Source organism: Pseudorasbora parva, chromosome 10 (genome assembly GCF_024679245.1).
Source record: "Pseudorasbora parva isolate DD20220531a chromosome 10, ASM2467924v1, whole genome shotgun sequence".
Lineage (NCBI taxonomy): Eukaryota > Metazoa > Chordata > Actinopteri > Cypriniformes > Gobionidae > Pseudorasbora > Pseudorasbora parva.
Genome location: NC_090181.1, coordinates 30,021,294 through 30,043,344, shown reverse-complemented (window position 1 = coordinate 30,043,344; position 22,051 = coordinate 30,021,294). Strand labels below are relative to the sequence as shown.

The window sequence follows — 22,051 nt, the reverse complement described above, 5'->3', positions numbered from 1 at the left end:
TGTTTTTTTAAAGCCTATAATGCTTTTGCAATAATGTATGTAAACACAATAACATCAAGAAAGTACATTGAAAAAAAGTCACTGTAGCCTATGTAAGATTTTTTTTTAAAATTAAAATATTAAAACAATGTAATATATTTTGTTGACTTCTTACATTATCCCAGATTTTTCCAAGAATGTTTTAAATCCAGAGAAATAGGCCTATGTGTCAATGTCCATGCATCACCTATCAATGGCATCATACCCCAGTTACCCTCAATTTCCGGTTTTATTTTGTAGAAACCATGTAAACACCAAAGACTCTTTAATATATTATCAGACAGGTGTGGATACATTAGATAGAAAACGAATCATTGTTAAAAAACTCAACAGTCATAGTTTATTTAAATCTTGTTTTCTTGATTTTCCGCAAGTAGGCTACCATGTTTTACCATGTCTAATATCGATCTAGCTTGCATTGTGCAACAGCTCAGAGTAGCTGCCGAGAGAACGCAAAGAGCAGCATTATAACATAGTATTATAACGAGTATAACATAGCATTATAACGAGTTTATGTGCAATTGTCTGATTTAACAATTCACTGAATTCAACAATTGAATGGAGAAAAAGTATTATTCTTCAGTGAATCGCTTTGCTTAAATTATCTGATTCAATTCTGTACTAATGGCTGCAACTTGAAAAAAAAAAAACTATTTATAATTTCAGGATGTCTTCTTCCATTTTTTACCAACAATAATTTCATTTACACGGAGCCTACTTTACCACAGCAATTCGATTCGGTTCAAATGATCCGAGTCAAGCGGTTCAAAAAAAGATTCTTTCGCGATCGAACGCGCGCGCACACACACACACACACACACACACACACACACACAGAGAAAGACCCCTCCTCTCCCGGGAGCGCCGCTGTCAGACTGCCCGTGCTGCGCCACAGCTGCCCCGCACTCACTTACTCCCAGATGCGTGACTGTCTCCAGAGAATCTGCCATTAATGTTTTCATCTTTGCAACACAACTTTACAGCATGCATGTGCTTTAAAATACGCCATGCATTAAAGTGCACGAGAAGCTGATACAATGGATATTTAACGAGAGGAAACACGTCATTTACTTCAATTACTTGTATTCAATGGTTTTGTCTTGACTCGTGACACAATGCTACATTTTAGGCTACTTATCCAAAAAGGTGTACTACTCTTTATTTCCAATAATACCAAGGTACACAACACATTAAATATATTAAATATCATAAAGGTGCATTAAAATGCTGTCATATCTCAACAAGAAAGCAACAAAGGGTTGAAAAGCACAATTTTAAAATGCATTTCTTTCTGCAAGATGTGATGCTCGTGGGCAACGTGGCAAACCCATATTAGTATTCCAACAGCGATGAGCAATTTAACAAGACAAGAGTTTTTGTGCCAGTTGGATGAGGTATCTTGGACAGAACGGGCACAGTCGATAAGTGCTATAATAACGCTGAGCTAGCTATTTAGCTCCCTCAGTATTTTAATAGCTCCTATAGGCTACTGACCACGGTCACTCGTGACTGACCTTCATATGTCCATATGCTGAAAAACACAGCCAGTGCCACAGGCCCAAATCTGTGCTCTAATGATTTTGAACCGACATTCGGAGAACAACCAAACAGTGTGCAATCCATGAGATCCATAGTTGTTCTGAACAAAGCATCTAACCGCAAGATTCAGCAGTGGGACGGTTTCTACAGATGATGCACTGTGATTTGTTCTAGATAAAACTATCCACTATGTAAGTGGTTATCAACTAGCGGGTATGACAAAAATTGGGTTGCAGGTCTGTTCTGATGGGGGTAATCGAAAGCTGTCATTTTAAATGCAAATATAAAATGCAACAAATCATATAATTGTGCATAATTACAATTAAATCAATTTACATGTGTGAGGACGTTTTGTTCAAATGTATATGATTTCAGTTCTGTTTTGGGTCACACTGTCCAAATGATGTAAAATCTGAGTCCTAAAGGGAAGCCAGTTGAGAAGCATTTAGCTACATGATAAGCAACAAGTGACAATTAGGGTGTGTTTTAGTTCAGTTCTCTTTTGGCTTTCTTGATGGACTCTGTTCGGTTCATTTGAATAAGTGTGTGAACACTTGCGTGTGTGGCCATCCAAACCCTGGTGTACACCAAACAAGCGGGCCCAGACAGCTGAAAAGAAGGGTCTCAGTCCGCTTCCAAATTAACTGCGTGGTTCGAGAAAGCAGCAACCTCCCGCAGTTTCTCTTGTAGCCAATACAGAAGTGACTTAAACTGCAATTACTCGACTGACCACTAGGGGCAGGCTCCAAAAGGGAGCAGATTCTCATTGAGCCCCATGTTAAAATGCCCAAATTTACAGCAGAAAAAAAGCATGTTTACAGCCTAATACAAATTGTGGTTTTGATCTACGGCTAATTTTGCACTTCATGACAACTGTGAGGGGGGTGAATTTTTTTAATAACTTATTTTTTACATTATATAAAGCCTTAAAGTTCTGCATAATTAAGGGCACGGCTACTTTAAGTGACAGGTGGTTAGCCATTTATCTGCTGTCTGTTAGTCATCGCATCACCTATTTTTCTTACTCAGACGCAGAACGTACGTGCTACTTGGCCGTCGGGTCCCGCAATCCGCTTTCGTCATCACTAGTTAGTCGGCTTGGTGTTTTCCGGGCTTAAAACTAAATGTACACTGTAAAAAAACCACGTAATTTTACGGTAATAGTCTGTATTTTTTTTACAGAATTTTCCTGTTTTTTCATTATACAGTGAAATGCCTGTTGTTTTACAGATATTTGCTGTAATTTATATTTTGACTATTAAATTTACGGGAATTCCTTGTATTTTGGTATTACATCAAATTTCCGTTTTTTAAGAGGAAATTTCTGTATTTTTACATAAGTTTGATTAATATTTTACAGATTTTTTCTGGCGCCCCAGCTGCCGGAATATTTCCGTTTTTTTACGGGTATTTTTTTTACAGTGTATAATTTTATTTTTTGGTCCGGACCAAAAGAATCAAGTGAACCTAACTCCAAGTTTGAACACCCTTAGTCCTGGTTCGTTTAGTGCATGGTCTCGGTCTGATTGTTTGGAGCACACCAGGGTTCAGATGGCAGCATTCACACTTATTCAAACAAATCGCACTAAAAGAGCAATCACACCCAAGTTTGTTTTAAAGGGGTCCTATTATGCTTTTTTCACTTTTTCAACTTTAGTTAGTGTGTAATGTTGCTGTTTGAGCATAAAAATGATCCACATGGTTACAAAGTCCTTTTTTATTTAACATAATCTACTTTCCAAGAGCTTCAACGAACGGCTCGTTTGAACTACAAAGCATTTTTACAGCGTTTCGTGAATTCATAATGTTACTCATTTAAATAACCCCGCCCACAGAATATGCAAATAAGGGGACAATTGTCGGGACAATCTTTTTTGTCAGGACAAAGTTTGTGGATCACAACTTGTAAGTATGTCATATTATTTCTAGTTGTGTTTTCTATTAACAGTTCCAATTATCAGTTTTATGTAGTTGCTATGATGTAAACAAAGTGCAAAGCTTTGTCTCTGCTCGTCTGCTAGCTGACATTAGTGTTGATATAGTGTTACTGTAGATTTTGTAAGCTCTCGCTTTTGTAAGACTGTATACGGCCCCTCAGGAAAATTAACCATGGTTTTGTGATCTTGTATTATGATTATTATCTAGATTCTTCGGAAAAAGTGCATTATAAATAAAATCTATTATTATTATTATTAATATGCCAATGCAATGCCAATCACAACACACTGGGCCAGCTAACCAATCACAGCACATTTCATATTTTGGAAAGAGGGGCTTCATCAAAACAGGAACTGTTCACAAAGATTTGGGCCAGACTGAGGAGAACCCTGCTGTAATAAGGTAAAATATGTGTGGAAATAATGTGTTTATTCAACATGAAAGCATATTCTAGTACACCCCAAAAACAAAATCAATACTTCGTAAAAAGGGCATAATAGGACCTCTTTGATCTAACCAACCCTGCCAATTTTGAACACACCCTTAGAACATGATAATCTTCTAATGCAATGACACTTTAATTCACAGCATTTGTTTATTTTTTTCTGCTGCATTTAGGCAGAAACACATTGCGCTTTCATGACTATGCAGAGCACCCTCAGGGAAAACATGCACAGATCTTTGGAAACTTTCAAGGGCTCAGCATTCATCTCTACGGACGAAGCATTTGCATTCTCGCAGAACTCCTAATCGCATTTTACGGTATATTTTGATTATCTAATAAAGTTTTATTTGCTGGGTGCAGCGAGTGCAGTACGACAGAAATGGTAACTCTAAGCATCATCACAGGCAACATTACAGGAGCATCTAGAGGCAGAAAAGGAGAGAGTGAAGGTCAATGATAGTGATATCAGAGTGGGGCAAGGTCAGTGAGCTCAGAGACAAAGCTGCTAGACGGGCCGGGCCTGAAAACCAACAATGCGCCTCATGAAAAATCTCTTTATATTCCTGCATAGCCAGACTAAACAGAATAAAAGTCCAGATTGCAGCTTATTCTGGCCAAGAATCGCCCACTTAGTCAGTCAGAGACTAACTTAAAGTAAATGTAAAAGAGACGAACTACAGATTGTTTTGTTGTTAGATGCCATTTGCTGATGGGTTTATCTAAAAGTAAAATACATAAAAAAAGATTTTTTAATGCTGTTCTTTTGAACTTTATATTAATCAAAGAAACCTGAAAAAAAATGTAGCATGGTCACCACCAAAATATTAAGCAGTTGACCCTTCCTTTAACTTTTTACCCTTTAACCCAACCTTAAACCTACCCATACTACTAAACCTGTCCCTAACCTACCCATATCCCACCTTAACAGCCGAAAAAAAGGGTTTTGCAATACAATATGAATACAATAACAATTTACTTATTTTTTGATGTAAGTATATAGCAGTTAAAGCCACTTAACCTGTTAACTGTCATCCCCTTTTTAAAAATATCCATGAAAATTCACTATCCAAACTTAAATGGTTGCAATTCAAGAATGCTTTGGAATATAGACATAGGATTGGGCTCATTTTAGAGTATTACTAAAGTGAAATCACTTTAAAAAAGTAAAGTATAAAAAAGTAATGGAACTTTAAATTTACTGTAAATCAAATATACTGTACTAGATATTTAATATTTAATATAAAATGTATATGTTACAAAATAATTTGTACTCTAAAATTACTATCAAATCAAAGCCATAAGTTGTGTTCCAAATTTGAAGTTGATATCACAAAAATTGAAGTTCCCATGAGATTTTGTTTAGGCGCTGTACCATAAATAGCCACCGGGTGTCATTGAAATTCCATTGATTTTTTTTTTAATGCAATTTCCTGTGTTAAATGTATATATTTTTGTCCAAATATCACAAAACAGTTTTCAGATATAGAACCGTGAGACTCAGACCTTTCCGACGATATATGTTTTGTCAAGATAAGAAAAGGTTTTTATTATAAAGTAGCTAAATAAATATGAAACATGACGATGCCACTTGGGGAGGAGTTCGCTAGAATAATTTAGAGCACCGTTTCCATGGTAACGCAAAGTTTGATTTCAAAACGGTTTTCACAGGATGAATCTTGAGTTCGTAAGCTTTTGAATGATATATAGTTTGTCAACATTAGATCAGGATAAATATAGGATATAATTGTTTTAAACATACAGTGGCAAATGGGCCCACCGGTGGGCCAGTGACAGATAACAGGTTAAAGGGTTAGTTCACCCAAAAATGAAATTTCTTTCATTAATAACTCCATTATTCCCCAAATAAAGACTCAAACGGTCATGAATCATGATTCGGATCGTGTGTCAAACTGGCAAACCGCTGAAATCACGTGACATTGGCGATATGAATCACGAATCAATCTGCTGATTCTGCTTAAAACAAACGCGGAAGAGAAGACAATGCTGAATAAAGTCATATTTTTTGTGACTTTTGGACCAAAATGTATTTTCAACACTTCAAAAGAGTCTAACTAACCAACTGATGTCACATATGGACTACTTTGAGGATGTTTTCATTACCTTCTGGACGTGGACAGCAAGTGGGCATACACTTACATTCAAATGATAGAAAGCCCTCGGACTAAATCTAAAATATCTTAAACTGTGTTCCGAGGATGAACAGAGGTCTTACAGGTGTGGAACGATATTGAGGTGAGTCATTAATGAAAGAAATTTCATTTTTGGGCGAACTAAGCCTTTAATATAAAGTGAGACCAATTGTTGTTTTAAATTGTAATAACACTTTGGAGTATTATGTTTTATGATGAGCATAAATCACTCAATCATACCAAACACAAACATTTGAGCTCTCTACAAATAGATGCAGATGAGCAAGCGATGCTTATGTACAAATGTGGCATAAATGCTGTTGACACATGCATAATGACATAAGACATCCTGGATAAAGTCTGATGTATTCTGACCCTGAAAGACACGCCATCCATCTATATAAAGATATTGCATGACTGTCAAATGTACAATGTACACAGTCATTCTCAGCTGCTCGGCTGTATTATCAAGGGGAGGGAGAGATTTTTGGTGTGCTGAACATGCAGCTATATATTTTGCCTTCTGGCCCTTTGACCTGGTTTAAAGTGGAGCACACTTGCAGACTTGCATATTACGATGACAGTTTTAGCGTAAGAGTATACAATCAGGCCAGCGCAGGAGTTCACAAGTCCTAAAGTTTATTGGCCGGATGTAATTAAAATATCATCACATGATCCTGCCTGAAAGAGAAGCCCCCGCTGCCTGGATTATCTCTAATAACAGCTGCATAATGGGACGCGGGGAGGGACGCATATCGGGATGCCTCAGTGAGCCTGTCACTCATTTATAGCATAACTGGTGATGCTGGGAAGCTCCCAGAGTCCCAGTGACCACCTGTTCAATAGCTGTGCGCCTTTAAGCATTTTATGATCACAGCCTTGTGGAATGTGAAGCAATATGGAGATCTGGATTAGACAGACATCAATTTCCTTTTTCTTAAAGAGGATCTATTATGCTTTTTTATTTTATTTTCATTTTTTTACATTTTCTTTAGTGTGTAATGATGCTAGCCTGGCTCCGCCCTCCTACGTACTTCCGCTCAATTTTCATTTTCCTTCAGTACTCCGCCTGGGACTGCGGTGTATTCTTAGGTTTTCTCCGAACAAATTTTTACCTGTCCAATCAGCGAACAGAGGGAGTGGCTGAGAACGATGACGTTGATGTCATGCGCTAGTTTGAGTTGTAGTTCAGTAATGGCGGCGGAGAATGCGAACGAAACCATTCATTCCGTTGTGGCACCACTGCCGAATATCCAGAAGTTAAAGCCGGACCAAGAACAATCTTTGCTGGGGTTTGTTGGTGGCCATGATGTTTTGGCCCTCCTCCCCAACAGAGGGAATTCGGGAAAAGTTGGATTTTCCAGCTCGCTCCGTTAGTGGCGAAGGAGTTTGCTGAAGCCCTATTCGGACGGTAATTGTTCCTCGTGGGGTCGGAAGGTATTTGCCATCATTTAAGTTACAGGGGCTAGTCAGTTATTTTATTGCCATTCGTCTCCCACCAGCCACGTAAAAATCCCAGGCCGAGTTCCCTACTGCTTTTGACAAACCATGGTTGCGTGGTGATGTAATTGCTGTCCAAATCCACATCTCTGAGTTTTCAAGAATATACCACTTCAAAATTCACTGTTTATAATCCTTTTTGACCACTGCAGAGCACCGTACGGTTGTGCTTTGCTGTTATTTGCATGCACTTGTATTTCTTTAAAATGCTGGCAAGTATACAAGAGCAATATATTTCATCACCGCTCGAAAAAGGCCGTTACTTATAGCAACATTTATTATAATACATACCACATGATATTTTATTTACAGCATACAATCATGTTATGGACCACATGATCAGCGCATTCCCGATCACAAAAATCTCCCCTCCACCGTGTATAAATCACAATCCGAATGCACAAGTTTTATGTTTTATCCATAGACCGTTTTATCACTGAGGTGGCGCGCGTGCACATTTCTTTTGATGGATTTCCATGTGAGAAGGCCGTATGACATAGAGTACATCACGACCAAACGTTAACGATTGGCTATGGCAGATCCAGAGTAGCTCTGGGGAGAGCCAATAGTTTTAAACTTCAAAAGAGTTCCCGCCTTCGCGGAAGTAAACACTTGTCAATGGAGAGTGGCCAGACTCTCTGTACAAATGAAATGTATGAGAGTCTGGCAAGACCAGGCTATAATGATGCTGTTTGAGGATGAAAAATGTTACGTTATGGTCACACTTTACATTCAATTCTCAATATTAACGAATCAACTACAACTTTTGCCTCAATAAAAACCTAATTACTGCCTATTAATAGTTAATTGTTAAGTTTAGGTATTGGGTAGGATTAGTGTATGTAGAATATGGTCATACAGAATTATCCATTAATATGTGCTTTATAAGTATTAATAAACAGCCAAAATCCTAGTTATATGCATGCTAATAAGTGTTACATGAGTGTTAATAACTAAAGTGTTACATGAGTTATTGTCTATCAGTAAGCGCTGTTTCTGAACTCCCTGAAACGCTGCATTTGTAGTCTTGAGTTTTCTTCTGGGAACGTACATCACAATATTCCTCATTTAAATAATTCCTGCACAAGGCATCCGGAAAAAAGTTTGAGGCCTGGTTAAGGTGGCAATAGTGTTATTGCCATATATAAGGGTTAGTGCTTACACCTGGGAAGCTTAAAGTAGCTGTAATCGAAAGGGGAAAACATTTCTGTAACATGCTCAAAGCTTACTGGTCCAGGCGACCAATCAGAGTACATTGGACTTTTTGGAAGGTGGGGCTTCATAGAGTCAGAAAACAATTATCAAATAATTTAAGGGCTTTTAGTTTAACTCTTTCCCCACCATTGACGGAAAAAATTCTGTCTTTCCGTGATTTTACTGTCATACGGTAGGGGGCGTTATTACACATCCTCTGAAAGAGTACAGAATCTCGGATCAAAACACAAGTGAAAAAGAAGCAGAAACAAGCAACATAATTTGTAAACAGATGCATATGTAAAATAACTCGATCATCAACATGAAACAGCATATAAATCAAAACCGCCTAACACTGAATGAAATGTCGACCCAGGACGAGCTATAGGACTGTGAAGCTTTGGGGGTCTCCATCTACTCCATCTGTTTTGATCATCCTTCTGAATCTGATCTTGATGTAGTCTTTGACAAAAACGTGACTCTCAGCTTTTTGCTTAAAATGTTGCTTTTTTACGGAACTTACCCACATTTAAGTGTTGATAAAAAAAAGAATGCATGAATCTAAAACAGGGTTTCGTTTAAAAGCAGAAGTTCTGTAGCCTGACAAGCCACACCCACATCAAGATGAAGTTGGGTCTGGGAACACACTGTTGGCAGGGCTCCATCCGAGAGGCGGGATAAACGGATGTCTTTCAAATTCCCTCTGCACGCAATAGGATAGTGCTTCAACCAACCAGAGCAACGAAGAAGGTGAAGCGGATCTAGTTGATAGATTAAACGTTTGCCGTATCCGGGTCAGCAAAACATCATCCTTTTTTAAGAATGATTTCAGATTCTGAAGAAAAAACTCGTGGCCAAAGCAGATTCAAAAGACCGCTGTTCGCCAGCTTCTTTGTTTACAAGTAGCATGCAGAAATGTCTCTAAGCCTGCCTACTGACTCTATACACGATTTACTTCCCCTGACCAGAGTTTGGCTTCTTCCAGCTCGCAAACCAACGAAGAGTTGCTAGACGAACCTAGCTATAAAATTAGATTTGTTGCCGCTAGGGTGCGTCTAGATTTCTAGGCTAAATGTTTGGTCCTTTCTTGTGATATATTTCATACGTATTTGACATACATGAAACAAAATATTCTGGGGGCCATGAAACTTTTGTCAACTTTTTTTTCAAAAATGCTGGCGGGGAAAGAGTTAAATTACAGACATGGATACTGACAGAGGAAAGTTGATTTTTGCGCTCGGAAATAGAGAACACCACCCCTCCTTTAAAAGCATGATCAGTATCAAAGACAGATGGAGTCTAATAGAAATCAAACAGAAACTAGGTAGAGTTATGAAGTCGAGGGATTTTTTGGAAGCAGGGAAACCTGTGTATTCCGTTTCTCTAACACTTCCTGTGTTCGCCACAAGAACCAATCCGCTGCAAATGATTGTGCTGGAGGACTGGAGCTTATCAGCACATTGCACACAAGCTCCCATGCTGCGAAGCTTCCAACGTCTAACTTCCAACTGGAGCCTCTTATGTGGACCATAATTATATGGCAACAGTCAGAACTGATTCCTAAAAGGAACAGCTCGCCCAAAAATGTAAATTCTGTCAGCATTTACTCAACTGTTCCAATTCTGAACTTCTGTGAACTTCTGAAGTTCTTTCTTCTGTGAAAGTGTGTTTTCTATACAATAAAGAGTGTACAGTCACCAGAACAAGAATCTCCAAAAAATGACAACAAAAGCAAATCTTCCAAATCTTCTGAACCACTGTTGTTATTGTCAACTTTTAGTAAATTAAAATGAAAACTCAAAATATGAATAAAAACTATAATAGTGTGTAAATAACACTACAACACCATATGTGGCTGTATGTGAAGAAAATACCAACATTTACTGAAAATCGTGTCCTTCTAGCTCTCAAACTTCCACTTGTTCACATACAGATTTGCATGCAATTTCAAAAAACAATTACCAGCTGGATATTAAACAATATTTTACCTTTAATCCAACTGAAATGACACCAGTCAAACAACATAAATGAATTTTGAGAGACAGAAAGCTTTAATTTTGGGGGGAACAACTGTATTCCTCCAGAGCTTTAAGGTTTGGCCACACACACTTAATGAACAACGTCGTATTACAGTGACTAAATGTAAATGAAATTTAAAGTTTTCCATAATTACATTTTATAATGAGCTTGTGTTGTGTAAAGGGTAAAAGTCTATTGCAGTAGTGAAATGCCTGTGCTTTTAATATCAAGGACAATATGGCAACAGAGAAGAAATCCAAAATTCATTATCTTGTCAACTGTGCACGATAGCAGAAAGCACATGCTCAAATTGGGGTATGAAAACAAAAGTGGGCAACATACGAAAGGGACATTAACCTTTTAAAACATTTTCAATTCTTTCACTCTTTCAAAGAGATTGCAGATTGACATCAAAAGAGTGTTTTATGGCTTGAAACGTGGACACTAGAGAGAAACAGAAAGTGACCTCTGGGAGCATTGCTCACTTAAGTGCTTGTGTTTTGGCTAGACAGTTTCATCCGTAATTATGTGAAGCATCAGTGAGTAGCCCTCATTACGAGTCTCAAACGGTGCAGAATGGAAGTGTGACTCAGAACAGCGTGCATGTGAACGTACCCCATTCTCGCAGGGCTTGTCTGAGTTCCCCCTGCTCTTCCTGTCGGCCTGCTCTGAAGTCTGACTTCCTGCTGGGAATAAAACAAGATTACATCATCACCCATGCACTCGAACAAAGTCGAAATGCAGAGTGCAAAAACTCACAGATGTGGTCAAGCATATTCAGTGCTACTGGACCAAACTGCATTTTCTATATGGACAAAACGTTAAAAAAATAAAACATCGCTCTCATAGGTATGGCTGAAAAAGGAAGAAAAAAGGATACCTTTCCATCTAATGAGCATGTGATCCAGCAGTGGGATTTTGGCTGGCATATTAACCCTGATTACTCTTTGCCGAGACAGTAGGTTGTGTTTGACAACGTTTACCAACCTCCAGTCATTTCTCTTTTGTGAGCCTTTGTTTCGCCTGCACTCTCAGCTCTGCCATCTATAAATAAGCAGGGGCTTAATTCTCTAAATCCAGGGCTCTGTTATTATGTGTAATCCTGTCAGAGGTTCTGGAAATACCTAGACCTTCATGGACCGCGCCGCCTCTGATAGGTCTGTACACAATCCCACTGACCGCCCTCTGCTCTCACAGACTAATTTAGAATATAGTGATACGATGAACTAGATATATACATTTTTATATGCGAATGCTGCTTTCCATGCAAAACTTACTGCCACAATGTTGCCAGGGCATTACTACAAGGTGGCTAAAGCAACAAGGTGCAATGTTTAAAATTAAATAATATAAAATTAAATAAAAATTATAAAACTAAATAAATTAAATACAATAATGAAATAAAATAAAAGCTTTATGATTAAAAAATCAAGGAATTAAGTAAATATTATAGTTAATATTTGTAGTTTCACAGTTGCACTATAAAATGTTAATATATTATTTTACATTTTATTAAATATGTTTTATTTGACAGTATAATATTTCTTAATTTATTTACAAGTATAATAATTATTATGGTCTAATCTAGGTAAAAAATAAATAAAAATAAAAACACTTGGAATGTAGCCAATAAAAACTATAGTTCAAATCGTGAAGTTTTTTTGTTTCTTGTAACATGGGATCAAGTGTGAATATCCAAATATCAGTTTTTTCCATATTCTTTAGCCCTAAAAGATGGTTTGCATTTAAAATTATTACATTTTCAATCTAATCTGCCCGCGAGTGTCGTCTAGCAACTCTCAATACCCATCTGAGCTGTAAACGCCAAACTCTTGACGGTCTAATCACATCGTGTATATAGTCGTTGGGCGGGGCTTAACATAAGGACGCTAGAGTTGCGCTTGCGTGCTTCTAGTAAACACAGAAACTGCCGAACGGCGGTCATTCGAATCAGCTTTGACCGCAACTCTGGAAGACTTGGAGTTAAGCTTTTCTCTGAGAAAAGAACAAAGAATGGCACTGAAGTCATTCTTAAGAAGGGAAGATGTGTTCTGAGTTTTGCCGACCGGATACGGCGAATGTTTAATCTATCAACGAGCTCTGCTTCACCTTCAGTGCTCTGGTTGGTTGTAGCACTGGTAGCTCTATCCTATTGGGTGCAGAGGGAGTTTGAAAGACAACCGTTTATCCCGCCCCTCCAACACATTCTCACACCCAACTCGTCACATATGGACGCTTGACCAGGACCCCTTGTCGTCACTTTTCAACGAATTGGGCGTACCTTTATCAATTTTCGACGCGCTGGGTGCTCCATTCATTTCAATGAGAAACCTTTGGCGTCATACACAGACGCACTGGGAATGGGAATATTATCTTCATGGTGAAATGTATTAATCAGCAAGCATAATTTCATTTACATTTATTTTATTTACGCTATTTAGACACATTTTAACATGATTTCATTTACATTTATTTTATTTACGCTATTTAGACACATTTTAACATGATTTCATTTACATTTATTTTATTTACGCTATTTAGACACATTTTAACATGTAACCCAACCCCACCCCATCCCTAAAACTACCCATTTGTGTGAACATGATATAAAACACAGGATATAACATACGACTGCATCCACGAGTTATTCAAAAAAAGTTAAATAAAATAAGTTTTCCGAGGCCAAACGATTGATTTGCATGAAGAAAATCCCCAAAAGCGATCAGCATCACCATCCGCTGAAGATCATGAACAAACACATCAAATTTCAAATATTGCCGCCCCTACTTTTTTCCCTACGATTTCATAGTGAAATTGCATTGGCTCTCATATGTCTTGTGACCAATTGCGTCATTACGTCAGCATTGATTGTAAAATGTCATTGGCTCTCCTGTGTCTTGTGACCGATTGCATCATGTTTAAGAGTCTTTTGAATTATTTGAATGAGATATGAATGAGATATGAATGAGTTCGTTCACGGGGCAGCGGGATCATCATTTCAGCGATTAAAACATCAAGATCAACTCTGTTCTTGACATGAAGACATCGTATGACTTCAGAAGACTTGGAATGCAACATGAGCTAATACTTTTATACTGTTTTGGTCAGATTTTGCAATAAATACTTGTGACTGTACATTTATTTGCCTGGTATGTGTTTTATATTGTTAAGATGTGGGTAGGTTTAGGGTAGGAGTTGGGTTAGTTGCTCCAAAATATAAAAGTAGCCTTTAAATATTAATAAAATCATGTCTGCTTTTACAAACGCAAAGAATTAAATGCGTCTGTGTATGACGCCAAAGGTTTCTCATTGAAATGAATGGAGCACCCAGCGCGTCGAAAATTGACGATAAAGGTACGCCCAGTTCGTTGAAAAGTGACGACAAGGGGTCCTGGTCAAGCGTCCATATGTGATTGTGAGTTGGGTGTGAGAATGTGTTGGCCCCTCGGATTGAGCCCTGTCAATGGTGAGTTTCCAGACCAAACATCTTGATGTGGGTCTGGCTTGTCAGGCTAATTTTTTCCAGATGCACTCCCCTACCGTTCTATGTGTGGACTCTTATGTTGTTAGTTTTTTGGCTCCCATGTTTCCTTCCAGTTTTTAGTTCCTGTTACCTTTGTATCCACTGCTAGTTGGTTTCTATTGTTACTCATTGGTTAATTGACTATGTTCACTTGAGTCTTGTTTGGTTCCTCATTTAGCAATGTATTTGAGAGTACATTTACGCAACAACGATGTACAAAAAAAATGGAAACATTTTTCCTTTTTCCTACGTTTTGGAAAAGTTTTGCTACAGACAAAAATGTTGTCACAAGGATCAGCGTTATCAATGGTAATGTAATTGATTTTAAAAACCTGCACTTTGAAACCTGTTTTCAAATGTTTGCGTTTTCAGCCCCCTAAAACACCATTGTCATGTAAATGAATGACTCAAATGCAGACGTTTTCCATTTTTAGTTAAAACAGTTCCATGTAAACGCGCTCCCTTAGCCCCCAGTTTGGTTCTTTTCATTATCTTGTATTGTTTTTACATACGTGAAGCTATGCTGATTCTTTCCTTCTGGATTCCCTGGTTGAAATCTGATCCTCAGCTCAAATTCACCTTGCCTGCACCATGACAACTACAAAATCACTCCCACGCATTCTAGAATGATACTTTATTATATTCAAATTGAACTTCAAGCTATTTGGTGAAAATCCCTGTTTTCTTCCTCCATAGAACTGCCAAATATTGCAAAGTCAGTTTATTCTGATAACATGCAGCCCTTGCTCCAATCACTATAAGCAATATTAACAGTGACGCTTTCTCCCCCATTAAAACTCAAAGACTGTATTTCTCTGTTGAGGTCATGCAGGCATCGGCCACTCGCCGACTCTAGTCTGATTGAGCTGTGGTCTGTCTCAGGTGCAGATATGAGAGCATGAAGGCGGGAGACCAATTACACACAAAGAGGATTAGTTGCGTAACTGCAGATAACTGCAGAGGCAAAACTCTGCAAAGCCCAAAGCTGACAGGACTCTCACTTAAAACTACTGAAAGAATCAGTTTGAACACTAGATTAATCACCTTAAATGTCTACGAGTTAATGGGCAATAAGTAAACAGTGATTGATTAGTTCATTTCTACAATTCATTCAAATAATTGAGTGATTAAACGAACGATTCACTAAGCTACAGATTAGTAAGTATAACCAGTATCTCCTTGTTCTAGGAACTGGTTCAAAAGCTAAATCTTATATTATGCTCGGTGACATGTACTGTAACTTGTCTTTCCTGTAATCAGTAATGCTTTGAAACATGACACAATCATAGCCAACTAAACCATATCTGATAATTAATATAAATTACTGTTTAAAAGTCTGAGTTCACTTTAAAGAAATGAATGCCTAGTTCTGTCATGAATCTCAAGAGGGCACAGGCTAGTGGGTCCTTAACGCATACGGATGATAATTACAACGTTAACTACATGGTACAAGCTGATTGGTCCATGTTGCATCTGCAGCCAATTAGCTTGCTGCTCAAAATTTAAATGGGTGGTTGCCGTTCTCTTAGCCTGACAAGCCAGACCCACATCAAGATGTTTGGTCTGGAAACTCACCATTGACAGGGCTCAATCCGAGGGGCGGGATAAACGGTTGTCTTTCAAACTCCCTCTGCACGGCATGCATGCAATTGGATAGCGCTACAACCAACGAGAGCAGGTGAAGCAGAGCTAGTTGACAGATTAAACTTTCGCCGTATTTTTCTGAGTTTTCGGCAAAACTCAGAACACATCTTCCCTTTTTAAGAATGACTTCAGTGCCGTTCTTTTCTCAGATAAAAAGATTAACTCCAAGTCTTCCAGAGTCGTGGTCAAAGCTGATTCGAAAGACCGCCTTTCGCCAGATTCTGTGTTTACTAGAAGCATGCAAGCGCAACTCGACCGTCATTATGTTAAGCCCCGCCCACCGACTCTTGGCCCAACCAGTTTGGCTTTTACAGCTCAGGAGTGGTTTGAGAGTTGCTAGACGACACTCGCGGCAGATTAGATTTGCTGCCACTTGGGTGCGTCTAGATTTCTAGTCTAGTTCTCTATAGCAGTAGCAGAGTTTATGTAAAATGCTCCACCTTTCCCAGCTCCACCTGTATAGATCTGCTATGATATCTTATGATAGAAATACTTTTAATTAGCAATGATGCATTAAATTAATCAAAAGTGACAAGTAAAGACACAATATTTATATTTTAAAATAAATTCTGTTCTTCTGAACTTTCTTTTCAAAGAATCCTGAAAATATATTATGGTTTCCACAAAAATATGAAGCAGCACAATAATGAATAAAATAAAGTAAAATATAGTGAAAGGTTGTATTCTAGAATCCCCTGCTGCTTCAATATACCTGTAAATATCCTAATTAAATTCCAAATCAAAGCTTTTATTTATATAATACATACATTATAATACATTTTCCTGATTCTTTCCAGATATGATTTTGCTTAAGAGAACCACTGCTTGTTTCCTAAAGTGTGTATTTGGTCTCTGAGGAGATGTGATGTGTCGCTAAACACTTGATAGCAGAAAGGTGTTGTGTGTTTAGATTTTGGAGGTATTACACACCCTTAACATGCCAGGAGTGCAGTAACAGTGTTTGCTCACTTAGCCCTGCTTCCAGATATGAAATATGTATTTGTCTTTAATTTAATTAAAGGTGCCCTAGAATGATTTGAAACAATATGTTCAATTGTTCTCTGATACCTACATAGAGGGTATGTGGCTTATTTAAGGGCAAAAATTGTCCAGATACAGTTTTACAGGTCCATTTACAACCCTATAAATTGTCCCTAGGATGTAATGCTCTGTTTTTGCCTTATTTGGAAGAGTCATGAATATTAATGTTGAGCTCTGCTCTGATTGGCTTATTTCAGCAGCTCAAAGCAGTTCAGAGAAGCGGCTTGTGAGTCCTGACAGAACACAGACCGACTAAATGAAACTTTAAGCAAAACATCTCAAATGGAGATTGTTAAAATGCAGCCTACTTGTTTATTGGTGTTTTCAGATCATTTGCGTGCAAGAAAGAGCTCGCGTTCGTGCAGTTGCCAGATTTCAGGAATTAAATCCCCCAAACAGAGCTTTTCTGTGAAAAGAAATCCTACTCTCCGCTCTTTACCTAAACATGTCCAATCTGGCAAACATATGCACGCGAGCTCTCTCTCGCGCACGGACGATCTGAAAACACCAAACAAGTAAGCTGCATTTTATCAATCTCCATTTGAGATGTTCTGCTTAAAATGTGTTATTCAGCCTACATTTTAGACTTGTCTTTTTTCGTCAACGATATTGCATGTTTATATAAAGTTAGTCACAAAGTAGGCTAACGTTACACATTGACTGTGATGTAGCCTAATCTAAAATACAAATAGGCAAACACATAGGAAATACCATACTTCAGTTCTCAAAAATATAAATATATAACTTATATTTTTACAAAATGAATAGCCTTGTCAAATGACTCGTTTTAACTTATAAAACGAAAAGGTGACGTTTGCTAGAAGGATCGAGTGAACGATCTAAGCAAAGTATCTACGGTTGTATTTTGTATGTGATGTCTATGTACTGAACTCTTATTATTTCACCATGGCAAGGTTCATTCAATTTTTTATTCTAGGGCACCTTTAATAATATTATATTTTATATTTCCTTTTACTGAAACACTAAAGAATCAAAATGACTATAGTCTGTACTCTCACTGAGAGAAAGTACATGTTATCAGTATGTTTTGAGGAACATTCTAGTTAGAACTGGAGCTTAATCAGCTCCAACCTTGGAGAGACTGTGTATCTTTGTATGTGTGCAATATTCCGTGTTAAATCAGTGTTGAGATTGGACACCCTCAGAGATTCGTGGACTTATTGTTCTGGGCAAGCTGGCGCCTGTTCCAGACCTAGAAGGTCACTATGAGCCTAATTCCGGGGTGAAACCGTCAACAAGTGACATGTCTATGGACACGTGCATCTGATTAACTGACAATGTGTGGAAATTTATCATGACCATGCATTTTCTCTGAGCCAATCAGAATCATCCACCTTGCAGTAATGACGTGGATAGAAATTGAAAACAGAATAACTGTTGGGACAATTATATATACGATGGGCAGGGCGATGAGACGGGGAGAAAGGGAGCGCGGCCAAAAAACTCCTTGAGAGATTTGAAGCTGGCTTCTGCTGTTGAAACTGCAAACTTTTCTTCAGTAATTTTTTCTTTTAATTAATTAAACTCCTGACTCTTGGTCTTCATTTTTCAGTACTGGTCTTGGGTCATAAACTCATAGCTCATAGTGAAATGTTTTAAATCAGCATATCAGAATGATTCCTGAAGGATCATTTGAGAATGAAGACTGGAGTAATTAAGCTAAAAACAAATCAGCCTTACTATCACAGAAATAAATAAAAAAAAATAAACAGAATTTTTTATTTATTCCAAATTGTAATTAAATGTCACAATGTTACTGTATTTCCTGTATTTTTTTATCTAATAAATGCAGCCTTGGTGAGCATTAGAGACTTGGTCGAAAAATCGACCAGCCACAAAGTTTTGAATGGTAATAGAAACCAACTAAAAATGCCTTGTCGTGTGGCCAGTCTTGTGTAACTTTTACCCACCTTGAGAAAAATTTGGGTAGAGAGACTCTTCATGCCGCAGGTAAAACTTCACTTCCTGTCTCCTCTGACCCCATTTCTGTAGGTGCTCGAACATCAGCTGATCGAAAGGGATCGCTCTCTCTGTAAATATGAACACAGACACGCTTTGTCTCAACCTGGTTGTAAAACCCTGTACTCTAAACTTAACACAGAGGATGTCAATGTCAAAACATTTACAGTACGTCTCTATTTTAATCTAGTCCACATGGTATGAAAACTCAAAATGGAAAATTACACAACAGCCCCATAGCAAAGCATGGTGGCACGTCCAGATGAAAAAGGTCTGGTTACCCTTGCTGAAGGCTCTCTTTACTGTCTTTGACAGTGCGGGCCACGTGCTATCTGTAGGACACTGGAATAACAGGCCCACAGGAGCCATGTAAACAAACCTAGAGGCTGCAGCCCAGACCCTGAGACGTTCTGTCCCACATACTACCACCCACTGTCTAGGACAAACTCTGACAAGGGTGTCATTGTTATGTGACGGACAGTGTTGCTTTCTCTGTGGGATCTGGCCCACGAACATTTCCATTTAGTGCTATTTAGTAATGTAAAAGAGCTAAGCAATACATCTGTATATCTGTCAGCCATACTGAGTTTCTACTGATGTAGAAAACCTGTATAGCACATATGGCAAGAGTCTGTATACACTGACTAAAGAACAGTCCTTGATTTCCAAAAGAGTTGAAAACAGTGGTGACTCATGAGACCAGACTAGACTAGAAAGTACTATATAATTTTACAGTACTGTGTAACACGTTGAATCAACACTAGTCTCAGCCTCAGATGGCACACCTACAGACCTCATTATACTAAAATAAAGCTTAGATCCAATATAAGTATTAGACAAAAAAAATTATAAAATAACTAAAAGTGAAGATAAAGATAAATAGATTTTATTAAACTAATAACAGTGACAAAAGCACATCAAATTGCTAAAACTATCAAATTGAAAACTAAAAATATAAAATAAAAGTTACTTCAAAATAGTAATAGATACTATAATAGCATACACTGTACATTTTTATTACAATCAACTTAATATGCAAGTCATTTCAACTTAAATTACATTAAAATTAGTTTGAAATGGCTTAATTTATTTTAAAGCTGAAGTAATGTAAGAACATATGCTGTCATTACTTATTAATCATGTCGTTTTTTTTACATTGTATAAATAATACTAAAATAACTGGTTCACAGTTCACACAAAAATAGTCCAAAATGGCAAGCTCCAATCTGATTGGATGGTTTTCAGCCATTTTTATGGGATAAAGTGAAACAAAGTTGTAGCCTACCATTTTTTTTCACACAAAAAAGCAATTAATATAAAAAAATAGGCAATCAATAGTTCATTTACAGCATTAAATTGTTGAAAAAAACACTGTCCATCCTATATTGTATGTGAGAAAACAGAATGTTAAAGGTGCCTGACTGGCATGGCTCCTTCCCTGGAGATTTAGCATGCGTTATGAATGTTATTTTAGCTAATATAGGCCACAATGCATTGCACATCAGAAGAGGAGTCTGTTACTCGACTTTTGAACGCATTAATGTATTTTAATGTAATTCATATAGACAGATGCTAACACTTACAAAGCCAATGCAACCAGTATATACTAGTCCAGATGACTCCTTTCTCCATTAATAAAGTGGTTAATGGACAGAAAACAGTGAAAAGTGCACCAGACATTATGCTGATTGTTTTATGTGGCCTAAATTAAATCAAACGCCACATATACTAATTATATATTAACTTTGTCTTCAAACCTTTAACTGTCACCCCTCTTTTTGAGCATAGATGTGAAAATGCACTATCCAAACTTGGTTGTAATTCATAAATACTTTGGCATACAGGCCTACAGGTTGGTCGCTTTTTGCACTTCAAATGAAAGTGTAAAAAGGTATAGATGTTTAAGTTATAATAGCCACCGGGTGACAACGACATTCTATTTTTCCACTTCTATCCCTTCTATCAGTCCCCATATGAGTTTCAGACATTTCCGATGATATGTTTTTTTGTCAAGATTAAAAAAAGTTTTGATTATAACAAAATTAGTTTTGTAATATGATACATGACACTGCCCACTAAAAGGATTAATAAAGTATTGTTTCTATGGTAACATAATATCAAATTTCATAACGGTTTTCACAGGATGAATTTTGAGTGTTGAAGCTTTCAAATGAGCTTATTTGTGATGATTACTAAAATGTATGGTAAGGAAATAAGGAAATACAAAGTGTCCAGTGTCCTGAGTGTGCCAAGTGTCCAGCTAGAAGTTAAGGAAAAATACACCTTACTGTTCAGAATTTTGTGATGTTTGAAAAAAATAATATTCCAATTTAAATGAACTCTTTTCTTTTGTAATTCCTGTGATGGCAAAACTGATTTTTTGCATCATTACTCTAATCTTCAGTGTCATGATCCTTCAGAAATCATTCTGATATTACATTTTTGTGATTATTTTATAAACATCTTTACTGTCACTTTTGATCAACATAATGCATCCTTGGTGAGTAAAACTATTACTTCCTTTTGAGCAGTAGATTATGTTCCAGCAGACTCGTACCTTTGCCTCTCCAGACCTCGGCGAGGTGGCAGCCGCTCTCCCCAGCCTCCTTACAGAACTCCACCACATCCTTACAGAGCGTCTCTGGAGTAATGGGCACCTCGGTCAGCAACTGTTGATTATCACTCAGAAATACGGTCAGAATCATCTGTAAAGAGGAAAGAATAACATCTGTCTTTGAGTTAACTTGCAGCCTCTCATTTTTGACTGTGTGGGCTTCTCCTTAATCTTTCCTTGCTTTGTTATAATTATCAAACTGTTTACATTAATTTCCCCAGTGGTCTGCACCACAACCATCTCATCAAATGAGTGTCAGTTGCAAATACAGATGAGAGCTAAATAAAAGACATTCAAAATTTGAGCTAAAATCAAGGGAATTGCATGTTTATTCTATACACTGCCAATTATCATTATGCCTGATCTTTTATCTCCCCCATACCAAACGATATTGGCAAGGACTTCAGCCATACTTAAAATGGAAA

General features: G+C 37.6%; 1 protein-coding gene across 4 annotated transcripts in view; it reads right to left on the bottom strand.

The window, feature by feature from the left end:
- Window positions 1–22,051, bottom strand: part of ppp1r13ba (protein phosphatase 1, regulatory subunit 13Ba) — a 52,355-nt gene that overhangs the window by 16,996 nt on the left and 13,308 nt on the right. For 3 of the 4 annotated variants that reach the window (XM_067455834.1, XM_067455832.1, XM_067455835.1), the window contains exons 2-4: window positions 21,570–21,717; window positions 18,964–19,083; window positions 11,440–11,510 (exon numbers count right to left, since the gene is read on the bottom strand). In XM_067455834.1, coding sequence (XP_067311935.1) covers window positions 11,440–11,510; window positions 18,964–19,083; window positions 21,570–21,717 — 339 coding nt within the window. The remainder of the gene's footprint in view (window positions 1–11,439; window positions 11,511–18,963; window positions 19,084–21,569; window positions 21,718–22,051) is intronic. The other variant, XM_067455833.1, reaches the window with a different exon arrangement.